This window comes from Fusarium tjaetaba, assembly GCF_013396195.1.
Source record: "Fusarium tjaetaba strain NRRL 66243 chromosome Unknown NRRL66243_c0000030, whole genome shotgun sequence".
NCBI lineage: Eukaryota > Fungi > Ascomycota > Sordariomycetes > Hypocreales > Nectriaceae > Fusarium > Fusarium tjaetaba.
The window spans coordinates 19505-34460 of record NW_023501226.1 but is presented as its reverse complement, the minus strand read 5'-3'; the positions used below and the strand labels follow the sequence as shown (position 1 = coordinate 34460).

At 49.0% G+C, this 14956-nt stretch overlaps 7 protein-coding genes across 7 annotated transcripts; 3 read left to right on the top strand and 4 right to left on the bottom strand.

Annotated features, from left to right (window-relative positions):
* Nucleotides 1-3369: 3369 nt before the first annotated feature.
* Nucleotides 3370-5609, top strand: FTJAE_1581 (CAMK CAMK1 CAMK1-RCK kinase; the record flags this gene model as incomplete). The annotated part of the gene is made up of 4 exons (XM_037347685.1): nucleotides 3370-3409; nucleotides 3478-3866; nucleotides 4203-4447; nucleotides 4556-5609. The coding sequence occupies 4 exons, from the start codon at nucleotides 3370-3372 to the stop codon at nucleotides 5607-5609; spliced, it is 1728 nt and encodes a 575-aa protein (XP_037211149.1).
* A 651-nt stretch (nucleotides 5610-6260) lies between these two features.
* On the bottom strand, nucleotides 6261-6852 carry FTJAE_1580 (uncharacterized protein; the record flags this gene model as incomplete). The annotated part of the gene is made up of 2 exons (XM_037347684.1): nucleotides 6261-6427; nucleotides 6624-6852. 2 exons carry the CDS (start codon nucleotides 6850-6852, stop codon nucleotides 6261-6263), a joined length of 396 nt encoding a protein of 131 aa, XP_037211148.1.
* A 270-nt stretch (nucleotides 6853-7122) lies between these two features.
* On the bottom strand, nucleotides 7123-7672 carry FTJAE_1579 (uncharacterized protein; the record flags this gene model as incomplete). Its single annotated transcript, XM_037347682.1, has 2 exons — nucleotides 7123-7370; nucleotides 7426-7672. 2 exons carry the CDS (start codon nucleotides 7670-7672, stop codon nucleotides 7123-7125), a joined length of 495 nt encoding a protein of 164 aa, XP_037211147.1.
* A 687-nt stretch (nucleotides 7673-8359) lies between these two features.
* Nucleotides 8360-9227, top strand: FTJAE_1578 (acetylxylan esterase precursor; the record flags this gene model as incomplete). Its single annotated transcript, XM_037347681.1, has 4 exons — nucleotides 8360-8692; nucleotides 8766-8856; nucleotides 8912-8991; nucleotides 9045-9227. 4 exons carry the CDS (start codon nucleotides 8360-8362, stop codon nucleotides 9225-9227), a joined length of 687 nt encoding a protein of 228 aa, XP_037211146.1.
* Nucleotides 9228-10258: 1031 nt separating this feature from the next.
* Nucleotides 10259-11095, top strand: FTJAE_1577 (acetylxylan esterase 2; the record flags this gene model as incomplete). Its single annotated transcript, XM_037347680.1, has 4 exons — nucleotides 10259-10585; nucleotides 10639-10729; nucleotides 10781-10860; nucleotides 10910-11095. 4 exons carry the CDS (start codon nucleotides 10259-10261, stop codon nucleotides 11093-11095), a joined length of 684 nt encoding a protein of 227 aa, XP_037211145.1.
* Nucleotides 11096-11576: 481 nt separating this feature from the next.
* Nucleotides 11577-12776, bottom strand: FTJAE_1576 (acetylxylan esterase precursor; the record flags this gene model as incomplete). The annotated part of the gene is made up of 1 exon (XM_037347679.1): nucleotides 11577-12776. The coding sequence occupies one exon, from the start codon at nucleotides 12774-12776 to the stop codon at nucleotides 11577-11579; it is 1200 nt and encodes a 399-aa protein (XP_037211144.1).
* Nucleotides 12777-13394: 618 nt separating this feature from the next.
* On the bottom strand, nucleotides 13395-14542 carry FTJAE_1575 (26s proteasome regulatory subunit rpn11; the record flags this gene model as incomplete). The annotated part of the gene is made up of 3 exons (XM_037347678.1): nucleotides 13395-14088; nucleotides 14141-14394; nucleotides 14477-14542. The coding sequence occupies 3 exons, from the start codon at nucleotides 14540-14542 to the stop codon at nucleotides 13395-13397; spliced, it is 1014 nt and encodes a 337-aa protein (XP_037211143.1).
* Between the last annotated feature and the right edge of the window lie 414 nt (nucleotides 14543-14956).

Below are 14956 nucleotides of genomic sequence, written 5' to 3'. Positions count from 1 at the left end.
AGAAAGAAGATTCAGGAACCAGTGACCCGTCCATGGGGAACTACCTAGGGGAGGAAATAAAACTCGGGGCCTTAAGCCTAACTAATAAAAAGATTTAGGTAACTTAGTATAAGTTAAGGATACCTTTTGTGGAGTTTATTTTGTCACCCTAAACTTAGGTCTCGTGTTTTCTTGCTCCCTGAGGACTACCAATGGTCTGAAGTCAAATCGCTTGTCTCCAAGTGCCGAGATCCTGATGGAGACAAAGTTCCAGGAACGGCATCCAACCAACAAGCATCAAATCAGGGTTTCTGTAGTAGTCTCGAAACCCCTGGTCAGTATAGCTGAGACACCAACCATCATGAGAGTTTAAGCTGGGAGATATCAGAAATGATGCTAGCCGCTTAATGACCTCACGAGCTTCATTTAGGCAGCGGAAATATCAGAACTCACTGCCGCGTCACGGCGCTTATGAGGAAGGCTAGAGCACATGGCCCAAGAAGACGTTTCGGGCGTCCCATCGGTGTGCCTACTGACAACACCATGAACCCTGGCTATGGTGGTCTAGACCCTCGCACAGAGCTTCTCACAGCCCGGATAAGCTAAGCCATACTGTACAGTACAAACCCAGGACGGATGAGGGATAAGCAGTATTGTCCATGCCGTTTCATCCAATTCTGCGATGAGTATTTTTGCTTTTCAATACGGAGCATATGTTCCCATTAACAGGTGAGCTATAAGCCCTGGCAAGACGTTGGGTTCCGAGGAAATCCAATCAAGAGGGAATATGAGCAATCTTGGCATGTTGGTAATATGCAGCCAGGGTCTGAAATAGAGATCCAGACCGGGCCAGCAGGTAACATGGCATAAAGCCAAGTAACGTCCGAGTGGTGTTGTACTGTCAGCAGCCAACCCAGCCTAGCCCAGGTCGAATCTAAAAGCCTGTTTTGAGACTGGCTGCATTTGTCTAGGTATGTATGTAGATGGAAGACAAGAGATAATAATAGATAGACGGTGGATGAAACTGAGTGGTTGTACAGTATCAGGTGCAGTATCGTCATGATCAGCATCTCGTGTCAACATTTTCCATTCTTGTCAAAAGTGAAGCAATCCAGCTGAAGGAGAATAAGTGCTGTGATACAGGTGGCTTTCCCTGACTCGTTGGGGAACGGATCTACCTTGGGGTGATACGACGGATATGAAAAGGAAAAAGTAATGATGTGAAATAGTGTTACAGTTACGATGGACACGAATATCAGTTTGTGGAGCGAGTCGAGTGAATCTGGAGATGGGGGCTCGAGTTATCAATCAAAACTCCATAAATAGTCGGGTTTGCATTCAGACAACAGACAGGCCATCACGAGAAACTCATTCACTCATCTCTTGCAAGAGATTAAAGTCCACTGATGGATGGTTCCGGCCTGGGGAACCTTGCAGTGAGTGAGTGAAGCTCCAAGCTTGTTGCTGTGATTTCATTCTCAGCAGCCAACTCACTGGAACAGCCGCCACCAAGCCAAGACATCGCAGGGCTCTAGGTCCTCTAATTGGGCGCTGGCATCTCCAGATATCCACTCTTAGAGAGCGTGATGTCGTCACCAGCGTCATAGGGCGGAGATCTCGCCAGGAGCACCATTTACGTACGAGCAACGAATTATCTCCAGTGCAGTACATACATGCATGGATTGTTTATCGAGTCGTTGCTGTAGTCATGATGGATTCCTCTAAAAAAGAAACGGCGGATGTAGGTATGAGGTATTAGCCTCGAGATATGCGCAAATGATAAGGTACCGTAAACCGATGATGCCACTAACAAGCGACGAAGCACATGCATGGCATGGCACCCTAGCGCGGAGCATGGGTGACAAGAGGTGATGCCATCATCATCATCATCATCGCTGCGTGGGTGTGCACCTGGACCCCTTCTCTCTCACCTTTTCTTTTTCTCAGCCTACGGTGATTTGTGTCATTCCGTTAGGGGGGAGAGGGCGCTGGCAGCTTTGTATCTTTGTATTGTAAGTGTCGTAGTCAGTGACGGACGGGATGCATTAGTACTCCGGCGGCTGTGACGATGTCGCGGGGACTTTGGTACTGATTGACGTTTTGGGTGACTTCATCGTGTGTCTATCATCTACTATTACACGCCCACGACTTCGAATAGAGTCTAGTCGACACGTTTTATTTCAACATGAGGCTCTATCCTTAACTCGACATCTCAACTGTTTATTTTCTTTTTATCTTACTCATCTGGAGATTTTCTGTTTACGAGCTGAACTTTGTCAACGTCACAGCGAGTCTCTTCATTGGATACCCCGCTATCACCACTACTGACTCACTGGACTGGCCTGGACTGGACTGTATTTACCTCGTCGTCTATTTAGCTTTGACATCCATCGTCATTCACCTTCGCTCGCCAGCATCGTCTTACAAATCCTCTGTTTCAGCTGTAACCATACACTCAGCACATTCAGGGCAATAGTCTCCGAGATTGACCTCTCTTGTTCACTCAGTGACCTCACTACCCCCAGACCAGTGGACAGTTATTCGACTGCCCGGGCTCCTAGCAATTTCCTAGGACACTGAATTTGGCCTACAAACCCCTGCGTTTTCCAAGGTTTCCCGCTGGGAAACGCCCCCCATCCCCACCCGATCCGCCTGGCGTTGGCCTAGAATCCTGCTAAAATCTGGGCTGCCACTCCAAGTGGGCTGCCCACCCTTTCCCTTTCGTCACCTCTCAAATCTCGGTCCTCCCCCCGTCAAAAAGAAACCAGGCTCTACCTAACCTTACCTGACCTTGCATTGCCTCGAACAAAAACAAGCAACCAGCAGCGCAAGGCACTTTTATCCCAATCGATTTCCTTTTCCTGGTTTCTTCCATTGGGACGACTTCTCTTTTCTCTTTCTTCTCCATCCTCCAACATCTGTGTCACTTTTCGACTCACACACAACGTTAACCATTACTCATCATCTCTTCACTGACTACTCGACTTTCTACGACACCCTCACATCAAACGTCAAACAAGAAACGCTCCCGTCCGCTAGAGTAGACAGACAGACCTGCTAAACCCCGCATCGTCCACAGAGCAGTCCAATCCTGTTTTCCTGCTTCCGTCAAGAAATCTATCCCACTTCGTCTTTTATAATAATATTGCCCGCGCTTTGCGACACACCAAACAAGGCTCACGTTTACGATCACGACTCGCTACGACTCCAAGACGGAATAGCTCTAGGCTAGACCGGCGAACCCGTTTTTAGTTGCACTGCACACTAGAAGCAACTACTACTCTCAAAGACGTCCAATCGCCCGAATACTTGCTACCAAAGTTCGCTCAAGGCCTCACGACTTTTTCTCTCAAAGGCGACTGTCGCGCCTAAGCGACAATTTCTCCAGCCATGTCTACCATTCAGCAACTCAAGAACTTTATCCGGCACGGTATGTTCTAGCCCACTATTCTGCCAAGTTTGGCCCGTTTTTATGAGACGCTGACAATGGTTGCTTAGGCAAGCAAGCTCGTGCCGCTGCTCCTGACGAGTCTCCACGCAAGACAGAACAGCAACAGGCGCCCACAGTCCAGCACAAGACAGCATCAGATCCCAGTAACACCCACTACGCAAGGGCACAGGAGCCCGGAAACGAATATGGCGATGACGATTACGCCCGCAGCAAGAGCAAGAAGCGCGTCGACGATGAGAAGCTCGCCAAGCTTATTGCTGAGGAGAATGCCAGCAAGAGCAAATTCCCTCGTTACCCCGGCCTCGAGCGTTGGGAACTCGTCGACAAGATGGGTGATGGTGCCTTCAGCAATGTTTACCGTGCCCGCGACACAACAGGTCAGCAAGGCGAGGTCGCCATCAAAGTTGTACGCAAGTACGAGATGAACAGTATGCAGGTAAGCAAACACTGGGGTCGTCTGTGTCTGTCGCCCTATCTCCTTTTGTTTTGATGTTTCTTGTGCTTTTCATTCGTCTGCTTTCTCTTTCTTTGGGTCCCCATTTACCAACACGGGGTTGTCCCCTCTCATAGGGCAATAAGCATTTACATCCAGACTTCAAGAAAGTCCCGAAGGCAGCAGAGGTGCGAGAAGATTCTCCTTACGTCACTATTTATTTCCTATGTCCAGGCCGACGCTGTCCCCGTCTAAAGTCAGTTCCTGCTGTCTTGATGGCGGGGGTGGCCAGCCTTTAGACTCCAGGGCTTGCGAGGCAGAATACTGACACTTCTGCAGCGATCAAATATCTTGAAGGAGGTCCAGATCATGCGACAACTTGACCACCCCAATATTATCAAGCTCGTCGAGTTCTCCGAGTCGAGGCAATATTATTACATCATTCTGGAGCTTGCCCCTGGTGGTGAACTTTTCCACCAGATCGTCCGCTTGACATATTTCAGCGAGGAGCTTTCTCGACACGTTATTGTTCAAGTGGCCAAGGCTCTTGAATATCTCCACGAGGAGAAGGGTGTTGTTCATCGGTATGTCATGAGTCTGTTTTGGGCCGCTTGATGTCAGAAGTGGTGATGCCCCTCTTGACGTCATTCGCCTCTGCACGGCCTTGGAATCATCACTAACATCCCTACCAGTGACATCAAGCCCGAGAATATTCTGTTTGAGCCTATTCCTATAGTGCCCTCTAAGCACCCGAAGCCTAAGCAGCCCGGCGATGAGGACAAGGTTGACGAGGGCGACTTCATTCCCGGCCAAGGTGCCGGTGGTATCGGACGCATCAAGATCGCCGATTTTGGTCTCTCCAAGATTGTTTGGGATAACCAGACAATGACGCCTTGTGGAACTGTTGGCTACACAGCACCTGAGATCGTAAAGGATGAGCGATACTCCAAGTCTGTCGATATGTGGGCGCTAGGATGTGTGCTATACACTCTGCTTTGCGGTTTCCCGCCATTCTATGATGAGAGTATCGAGGTGCTCACTGAGAAAGTTGCCAAGGGCCAGTACACTTTCTTGTCTCCATGGTGGGACGAGATCTCAAAGTCTGCCCAGGATCTTATCAGCCATCTCTTGACTGTGGATCCTGAGAAGCGATTTACGATTACCGAGTTCCTCGCTCACCCGTGGATTGCCGGAAACGGACCTACTCCCCGAGATGAGATGAGGAAGTCTGATGGTATGCTCAAAGCCTTTGATGCTACGAAATTCGAAGAGTCTGGCAAGCGATATGACTTCCGATCTCCTGGCGCTGTTAACCTGCGTGAGGTCTTCGATGTCGGTTATGCTGTTCATCGTCAAGAGGAAGAGGGCAAGCGAAGGGCGCAGATTGGCCCCAAGGGCACACCAGCACGCTTCCTCGGCGGCCTCAACGAGGAAGACGAAGACGATGATGTCATGCAGATCGATGGTCAAGATAACACCGGCGCCAAGCCCAACGCAGCGACTCAGGCCCTTGAGCAAAGTATGCGAAAGGCCAATATCCGAGACCAAGAGCAACAGCAACAGTCTCGGGGTCGTGAGCGTGAGCGTACTGAGAGAGGCTACGGCCAACATTCGGCAACAGTTGCCGCGGCTGCTCGACAGCAGGTCCGTGAGCGCAATCGCCAGCGAGGAGCATTCGAGCTCAACCTGGACAACGCTACCCTTCTGGGCAAGCGAAACAAGAAGGTTCCTGTCATGGGGGTATAGGAGCCCAATGATGTAGACTCAGCCGATGATTCGGGAACAACAACACCCAAGCGTTTGAGCCTCGATGGCACAGTGTCGCCTAGGCCAACGCCTCTGCGGCGGCACTCCTCAGAGCTTCCTTTTATGTTTGAACAACATAGATGACTTAGAGACCATGGGCCTGAGGTGTGACTGTTTCACATTGACTATTGTTTTTGGAAAGATGGAGGATGATATGTGACACCAAGATATTGTCACGGGGGTACATTTATTCGGTATCCATGGCAGAGGAGGAAACAGATTATTTGAAGTGCATTCAGGCGCAAGGAGTACCGGGTGATTGGCACGGCTAACGATACAGCCCGGGTCATTTTAGGACTCAAGACTATTTGCAACGTTTTATGTCATGTAATATTTGTCAAAGGCCAGGGGCTATGTATGATTCAGCAGGGCTCTTGTCTCTTGGTATTTATAATCTCTCTCTGTGTGTATCTTTGTTGATGTCGTGAAGAGAGGTTGTGGCAACATTGCGTTGTGCAATATCGATCATCCATAGGTTAGGAGTTTGGGGGTCTCGTTTACGTATTGAATGACACGGTTTTAAGACTGAAGATATACTGGCTTGGATGTTAGAGACGTATGTTTATCGTCAAGTTATACAATTGGACTGATTCAGTACTCCTCGTCGCCTTCTTCCTCCTCTTCAGTGTCCTCGTCTGAAACTGGGTAATGCGAACCATTGTTCTTCCTCAGGTCACCACCAGACGGGACATTTCCACCTCTCCTTGACTTTGCCGGGTCAGCTTGATGCTTTCCCTTGGTACAGCCTTTGCGTCCACCTAATTTGTCACAGCACGTCCAGCGGAACCCACCCATCGGGCATCTCCTCTCTCATCTCAGGCGTATCAATTTCCCCATGACAATCCTCATCATGATCCGCCCAGAAATCCCCCGTGTCATCAACATCAAGATCCCCTAACGCCATCAGCCTCATCGCAACGAACATGCACAAAAAGTAGGGGCTGGTTAACGTACCTGGATGGTAACGACACGACGTCTCAGTGTTATCTTGGTGGGTAAACGCCTGGTCACACTGAACACAGACAAACAAGTCGTTCATGGCTTTGCGCTTGAGGCCGGTGACTGGATTGTCTGCGGCTTTGAGGCGACGGTAATGGTTTAGGGCGCGGGCTTTGACGGAGGGGTCGTCGAGGAGGGCGAGGAGGATTGCACGGACATGTTGCTCCGGTGCGAGATGGACCATTTCTTGTTCTAGTGTGAAGGACATTTGGCGATTGGGATGTTTTTAGTAGGAGATGAAGTGAGTTGGATGAGTGTGTAAGTGAAGTGACGTCTTGAAGTTGGAGTAGTGTAGTTGGGAGCTTGTTTGATTAGTGTCAGTGTGATATGCAGGGGTAAGTAGAGAGATATGGTCACAACTTCACAGATTCTTCCAAGCTGACAATCACAATAACGAAGGAACTTGATAGAGTTTTGATGAATTGGAATTTGGGAGACATCGGGTTCTTGCTGCCTAAACATCATCGTCGTCGTCATAATCCTCGAGATCACTTGGCTCTTCGCCCGACGCTCTCCTTGATTTAGTTGGATCAGCTTCATGCCGCCCATGGTAACAGCCATCCTCATCGCCAGGTTTATCACAGCAATTCCAAACAAATCCTTCGGGGTATTCCACGCGCATTGACTCTGTGTCTATAGTTCCGTGACAGTTCTCATCGTGGTCTGCCCAAATATCGGCATCATAGTCAGGCTCAAGCTCTCCTGAAACGTACATGTCAGCTCTCGTGTTTCTGAGCTGAACGCGTTAATTTCTTACCCCAATGGTAGCAGCAAGCGTCTTTATCATTGTTGTCGTTTGTGTAAAAGGCCTCGTCACATTGGACGCAGATACTAAGCTCATCTTCCGCTTTGCGTTTGCGTGTATCGGAAGAATCATTAACAGCTTCCAGGGTCTCAAAGTAGCTGCGTGCACGGGATCGGGTGTCAATATCTTGGCACAGAGCTCGGAGAATGGCACGGACTGTAGCGTCTGGCGCTTGTAACATGTCTTCCAACGAAGTCATGATAGATGAACCAATTGGATGCAAAGATGGCGTTTGATTGTTTGGTTTTGTGGGAGTAGAAAGCTGAGTTTGCTCTTCCGTGTCCTGGTCTTTTTAGTGCCACGGATTGACATGGTTGCTTTTTTGCCGGGTTGAAACGCCAAATATTGAGACATGCCTGCTCGGGCACTTACATGCCCAATGACTAGAAGGTTCTACGGCAGATCAAGTCCAGCCTTTTCGTTTTATTCCCGTGAAGCCTGATCGGATGGCGTTTGATATTGGCGATATCCTTGACTTACATCGCTTGGCTGTGAGACAGGCTTGATGAGGTAACTCACTTGCAGTCAAACATTGATATATATGTATCTGTTTGCAATGCACGACCAAACGGAATGTGGGCTCAGCTCATGCTTTGAGTCTATCCGTTTATTTGTCTTTATTTCTTTCTTTGTCTTTAGCTTGTTTCTTATCCTTTCCTCCTTTCCTGATTCCACACGTTCCGTGGACCAAAGTCAGTTAGCAAATTGAGCTACAGCTCGACTTCAGCTTCATCTATTTCATCAATCACAATCATTCCAATAATACTAAGCTTCATTTGTCTATTCTCCTCTAAGATTGGGATTGCTGTAAGTTTCCCAATCCCATGTTTGTCTGTCGGCTGTTGATCTAATCGCTAATCTTGTTAGTCTCCGGAAGTTTCTGACGATGCTCTTCATACTCAGATACCTCATTCTATTTGCAACCTTGGTTGCTTGTCAAGAATATGGCCAGCCTGGAAACACCAGCTGTGTCTCCGGAGCTCACATCATTGTGGCCAGAGGCAGTCTGGAACCTCGGGGGCCAGGCATCATCGGAGCAGTTGCTCAGCAAATCCACCAAAGAATCCCTCACTCCGATACAATATCTCTAGACTACCCAGCTATCTACAATCCCTATCAGCCTTCGCAGATGGAGGGTGTGGCGGCTCTTTCTGTTGTGCTGGCGCAGTATGTTACGGTCTGTCCCAAGACAAAGATTATTCTACTTGGGTTCTCGCAGGTCAGTCCATCTAGACATCACCTTGAGACCATTAAGAAGCGTATGTTTATTAATTACTGACTCTTCTATGCAGGGCGCCCATGTCATTGCCGATGTGATGTGTGGTGCGAGTTCCATCGGGTTCCTCCCTACCAAGCCTTCACCTTCAGCCATTACCAATAACAGTCAGTCAAAAGAGCCACAAATCTTCGTCACCCATACATTCTAACCCCCTTCAAGTTGCAGCTGTTGTTCTCATGGGGGATCCAAGCACTACCAAAGGCCAACCCTTCCATGTTGGAAGTAGTGTTGGTAATGGGGTAAGTCCTCATGAACACACTGGACACAATCGGCAGCTGACTAGAATTGCTAGATATTTCCCCGTCAGAAACCCGAAGGATGCAAATGTGTTTCGGACAAAACAATCTCTTTCTGTGACGCCGGTGATCCTTTCTGCGAGGCTGGTGGTCATGACTTGAGAACTCATATGAACTACGTAACTGCATATGGACATGCTGCTGCCGACTATGCTGTTGGCATGTTCCACAGAGCCTAGCATCCTAGCTTGGCTGGGTCTTCGTCTTTTGGCGTTGGTATAGTAACAGATAAGACTGGAATCGATCTATCAAATATCGTCGCTAACCTAGCAACATATCCTGGATTGCTCAGCTACAGTTGAAGTAATTTGTGATGTAAGTGGTCTGTACTTACTGCACAACTCTGTTATTAGGAATAGGGGTAAGCTCCCATGGATTGTTAATGGCCATGATAAACCTAGCAAGCCAACTACGTCAAGTACAATCTTGGCACCAAATAGCCCAGTTCTCAAACATGTTTACTCCGTAATTATATTGTAATTCTAGCAAACATTGATATCCAACTCCAACCCCAGCAAGTTGACAGAAACTAGTGTTGAGTCTCCCCACTTGCACAAACACACAATATAATGATATAAAAGGCAGAGTTGGCTGTTTTAGTGCGGTCGTTGGACATGTCATATATAATTTCTGCTCATCCATGCTCTATAAATTACTGTCTCCCCTATATAAACCCGTCTGTTGTCGAGTTACGCAGACTATAGTGACCGAATCAAGAAACAAGTCCGATACCATCGATGTACCCCAGTCCCTGCAGCCGAACCGCAAAAGTTGCAAAGATGCGATTTGACAGTCGAGGTCCACGGTTTTGCTTTTTCCAACGTTCACTAGAGCTTCTAGAGTGCGGTTGTGGGTCTGCCACTGCTACGCCGCTGCTCTACTATCTTGAAGATGGATATTAGATCGTGAGAGAGGTTACTATCACTCTCTGCCACTGTCGGTCATCGCGTTCTCATTCTGTAGCTGCCACTGCTAGTTCGCAGTGACAGTGGCCAAGGTGAGGATATATATTCTCTTCTACTCTTTCATCCGCTCTTCTTCTTTTCCTCCCCTCTTCACTCTCATCCTCACTTCCAATCCATCATCCCAACTATTCACCTTCAACTATCCATCACCACATCAACATATCACAGACGACCTCTTTACTATCTCTCAAGAAGAACCTTTTCTGAACTTCTGCAAATAGTCGAACCCAACAAACGCCTTAATCATGATTTCTTTCATGTTCGTTCTGAGCTTCCTGATGGCTCTGGTCTCAGCCAACTCGACCACCGATGCCATTACTTGCGCCAAGGGCGCCCACCTCATCGTCGCTCGTGGTAGCCTTGAGCCAGAGGGACCTGGAGCGATGGGTATCCTTGCGGAGGAGATCATCAAGCTGATCCCCGGTTCGGACATGGAGGCTCTTGTGTATCCCGCCCTCTACAATGAGTACGTCGAGTCTCAGACAGAGGGCGTCCGCACTATGAACTCCGTGATCAACAACTACGTGAAGAACTGCCCCGACACTGACTTGATCCTCATGGGTTACTCCCAGGTAAGTACTCATCCTCACATCAGTAAACTGCCATTAATGCTAATGATATCCAGGGAGCCCATGTTACTATGGACACCATGTGCGGCGCCAGCTCAGATGGCTTCCCTGGTACTCTCTCCCAGCCTGGGTACATCGCCGACAATGGTAAGATACACTCACTCAGTTGATACTTGAAAGGTTGCTTACTTTTGGCAGTGGCGGCTATCATTGCCATGGGTGATCCGAGTCTCACCGCAGGGCAGCCATTCCTTGTCGGAACGAGTGAAGGCAGTGGTGTAAGTCTTCACAGATAAGTACATCATAAACACAACTAACATCTTCCAGATCTTCCCACGCAACCTTCCCATCGGCTGCAACCAGATCGCCAGTAAGACGGTGTCCATCTGCGATAAGGGCGACCCTTACTGCGAGGCCGGCGGTAAAGATCTCTCCGTACACTTGAGCTATATCAAGAACTACGGAGAGTTCACCGTCGGCCACGTAGTCAAGGCGTGGAAGTCCCGTAACTGAGATCGCTTGGGTCACTTCTTGAGATTGGAGTTTGGGAGTAGAGCAGATCATTTTCGGATTGACGCATAGAGAGTGCTTTGGAAATACCACCAGCCAGAGATGCTGAGTTTGGCTACGTAGAGATACTGGATTGCTCTCACGAATAAAGACACTTTTGCAAAGTACTATTGTGAGGTGAATAAATTGCCTAATCTCTAAACTTGCAATAAAAAGTCAAAAATCTCTCAGTCTACATTCTTTGTCGTCTTATCATTAGAAACGAAGGAAATAAAAAAAACATCCATCTAGGGTATCATGCGATGCGTAGCTGTAACCAAACTTTAACCCCATAAGCGTAACCATATCCCATATCCATGCCGTGTGTCGTGTCGTGTCGTGTCGTGTCGTGTCGTACTGTGCCGCCGTAGCCCGAAACTCCAAATCATTCCCATGTCGCTCAATCTCATTCATCGCATGTCATCTCAGCTCAGATCAGTTCATCTCAATGCCATCCATCGTCTGGAATGCTCCATCCCGCCTTTGCAAATAGAGGCACCGTTTCTGGATATGATAGCGTAAAGGGCAGCCAGAAGGTCTCCCTGATAAGGTGCGGTATCCTCTCGGGCCGCAGGGCATGCTCAGGCAATCTGCACTGGATGATTCTCTTGAGGATCCAGATCATCTCGTGAGCCAGATTCTCCTGCCTGTCGTGGTCCGAGTGCTTGAGCTCATTAACATAGGTCCTCGCAAGCTCATCAGCCAGCCCCGCTAGGGACAACATGGAGACGGGGAGGCTGCCAGCGGTGCCTATTTTTAGGGCATGCATCTCGTTGAAATCGTAGGGAAACCTCACGCGGATCTGCTGGAGGATGCCGTCAGAGGTCGCGACGCCCCAGACGTGTCGCTGGCGCGGGATGGGGATCATGCCCTGCGCCCTGGCCCAGCACTTTTGGTTCTCGCGCGTGTGCTCGGGACACACGATGCTCACTCTGTACGGCCTCGCCTCGTAGCCGTAGTAGACCATGGCCGCGAGACCGCTAACGGCGTAGGGGATGTGGCTAAAGCGCTGGGCTATCATGTCGACTACCTCTGACACGGCCTCGCGGTTCATTGAGCGGTCGTCGGAGAGGAAGATGGCTTCGTTGCTCCCCTGGTCCAGTTCCTGATCCTGATCCTGTTGATAGATAGTATGTATACCATGCTTCTTCTGGTTCAGCTGCTTATTAGACGCGTTTAGTCGGGTATCAACAACATTGCTGCGTTTACGTCTCTGTTTCTGATTGTGGCCCTCCCTTTGCAGGGATGTATCCTCTGATGGAGTCCGTTGGCCTCTTGCTGGTGGGGGACGTCGTTGACGTGGAACCACAGGCAGAGGCTTCGATTGCTCACTAAGACGATATTGCTGCCCGCCTGACGCGTGTTGATCCTTGTGACTTCTTTTCTTTTTCGCCTCAACTCGCCTGGAAAAATCATTGTCTCCGTAACCATTAGTACCGTGGCAATGACTGCAATAAGCTCGCTTCTTGGGTAACCCAAATGGATTATTCCTCTCCCTTTTGTGTCGCTGTCGATTTCGGTCTGGCAGAGGACACTCTCCTCTGACTGATTCTATACGGACATCAGGTTCTGAGTCAGTGTCAGAATACTTGTCTGTCGCAAACCAACCGCGCAGGATTGAGCGTAGACTTGTTCGAGAACTCATGGTCGCTTGAACAAATCTACAACTCTCTCAGGCGAAAGGGAAGAGTAAGAACTCACCTGCTTTTATAGATATCAAATCTAAGTATGCGCTCTTCTAAGAATTTCCTGAACTGCTTTGAAGATATTCGGTGATGGCGAGCTGCTTCTGGTGGCTGTGTTTGTCTTTGTCTTCCGTGTGGCTCTAGATTAAACAAGCAATAGCTGCAAGTCGAAATATGCGGTTTGTCAATATGAGCGCAGCTTTCGAAAAGTGAATTAAAAAGAAGAAGAGAATTATGCCCAACTTTCGCCTTTATAGAGACGTCAAGAACTTTGTTCTACGAATGAGTAGCTGTGTTCAGAGTCCAGCAATCTTTAACAAACATAATACCCAGCACTTACAGCGCTCACAGCCTATGAACACCATGTACGATCATCTCCGCACATAAACTCACTGAACAAAAAAGTACACGCGGAATCAATTCATGCATGCTATCATGCTAACCTTGTGCAATAATTCGTGACATGGCTAGGTAGGTCTCTAAATCTTCCGTCCCGACCGCCAACGCCCATTAATCTTACAAGTCCATCCCGTGGCCTCGTTGTTTCTTGTTAAAGGTACCGATTCATTTCCTCTCGCTTATAACTCCTCTTCCACGTCCATTTGTTCACCGTTCACTTGCCCCTTGGACCCTGCTTGCCCCTCCTTCCTGGGCATCGTGGCCTCCTTGTCGATCATTTGTCTCGACACAGAGACAATGTTGTCCTCAATGAGCTCCTGGCCAACATCCTCGAGATGCTTCTTGGGATCCAACTTGCCAACGTAGCGAGTCTTGAGCTGATCCTTAGTCAGCTCAGTCTCCTCCTTTACGCGCTTCTCGTAGCCATCCGCCAATGAGACCAGCTGTTGCAGTCTGTCCTTGTTCTTGCAACCCTCGTGTCGGAAGTCGTCCATCTCCAGAGCTTCGGTCCAAACGTGCTTGTGCAGGTTCATGAGCATGTTCTCTTCGAGCGCGGTCTTGCGGTAGTTGATTCCGATCGAGTAGTAGTGTCGGTTCAAGCCGTGGATGAGAGCCTGGATCGAGGGCTTGTTGAGGTGGCCCAAGTTGCTAGTGCTCTGTCGGGGCTCTTGTCCAAGCATCAAGAGCTGGGGGTTGATGAGTCGGAAAGCGTCAATAACGACTTTGCCCTTCACGGACTGGATAGGATCAATGACGACGGCAACGGCGCGGGGGTTCAGTTGCTCGAATGACTGCTGTGTGTTGATATCAACGGAAGAAAGCCAGCAACCGAAACCGGGATGCGAGTGGTACCATCCGACGACCGACTCAGGTCTGTTGAATCCGTTAGACAATGACAACAAATGGGAGACCGTAATCAACTAACCTTCCTGTTTGCCTAAGCATGTCCATCATCTTGGTCTGGAAAACGGGGTCGACAGCCTCGACACTAACACCGGTACCGCTCTGAGGCATGGCAAACACGTCCATAACCTTTACAGTGAAGTCATCCACAAACTCGCCAAGCATCAGACCCATGACTTCCATGGGCACACCTGCGCGACCGTGTCGAAGCATTTTGAGTAGGGCAAGGGAGGAGATATAGACCGTTTCGGAGTTGTCAATCAGGTTTGTGTTGTCCTACAGTCGTAAAGGTCAGCGAAGCTCAGAATTGCATAACACACTCCATTAGGGAGCTCATATGAAGGAGATGATAGCTTACAGTGCCATGTGCAGCTCCTCCAAGGCCCATTCCACCGCCACCAAGTAAACTCCTGAAGCGCTCCATGATATCGACGGTGTGTATAAATGGCTATGGATGATCTGCGGGTAGAGTGATTTGTCGACAAAAATAGCGTGCAGGTGTTGATGTTGATGTGGGCGGTGATGGAGGGTTGGCGTTGCTATGATCGGAGCTTGGTAAAGGTAATTGACGTTGACGCCAGCCCGGCAGCCTGGGAGCCACAGCTGAGAAGCTTAGTCACGTCACGTGCTTGAGCTCGATCCGCTCTCTGTGGCGTACCTCATGCGAGGGACTCAAAGCGTGGCGCATATCAATATAAACGGAGGCGCTTCAATATTTATTCCGGTGTAAACGGGAGACTTTCAAGCTCCCGGGATGTGCTTCGCATCAGCCAGTGGTAAGTGAGTGGTTCTGCCCATTAGTTACATACTTACACTCAAAGATTCTTCTCGAAATCTT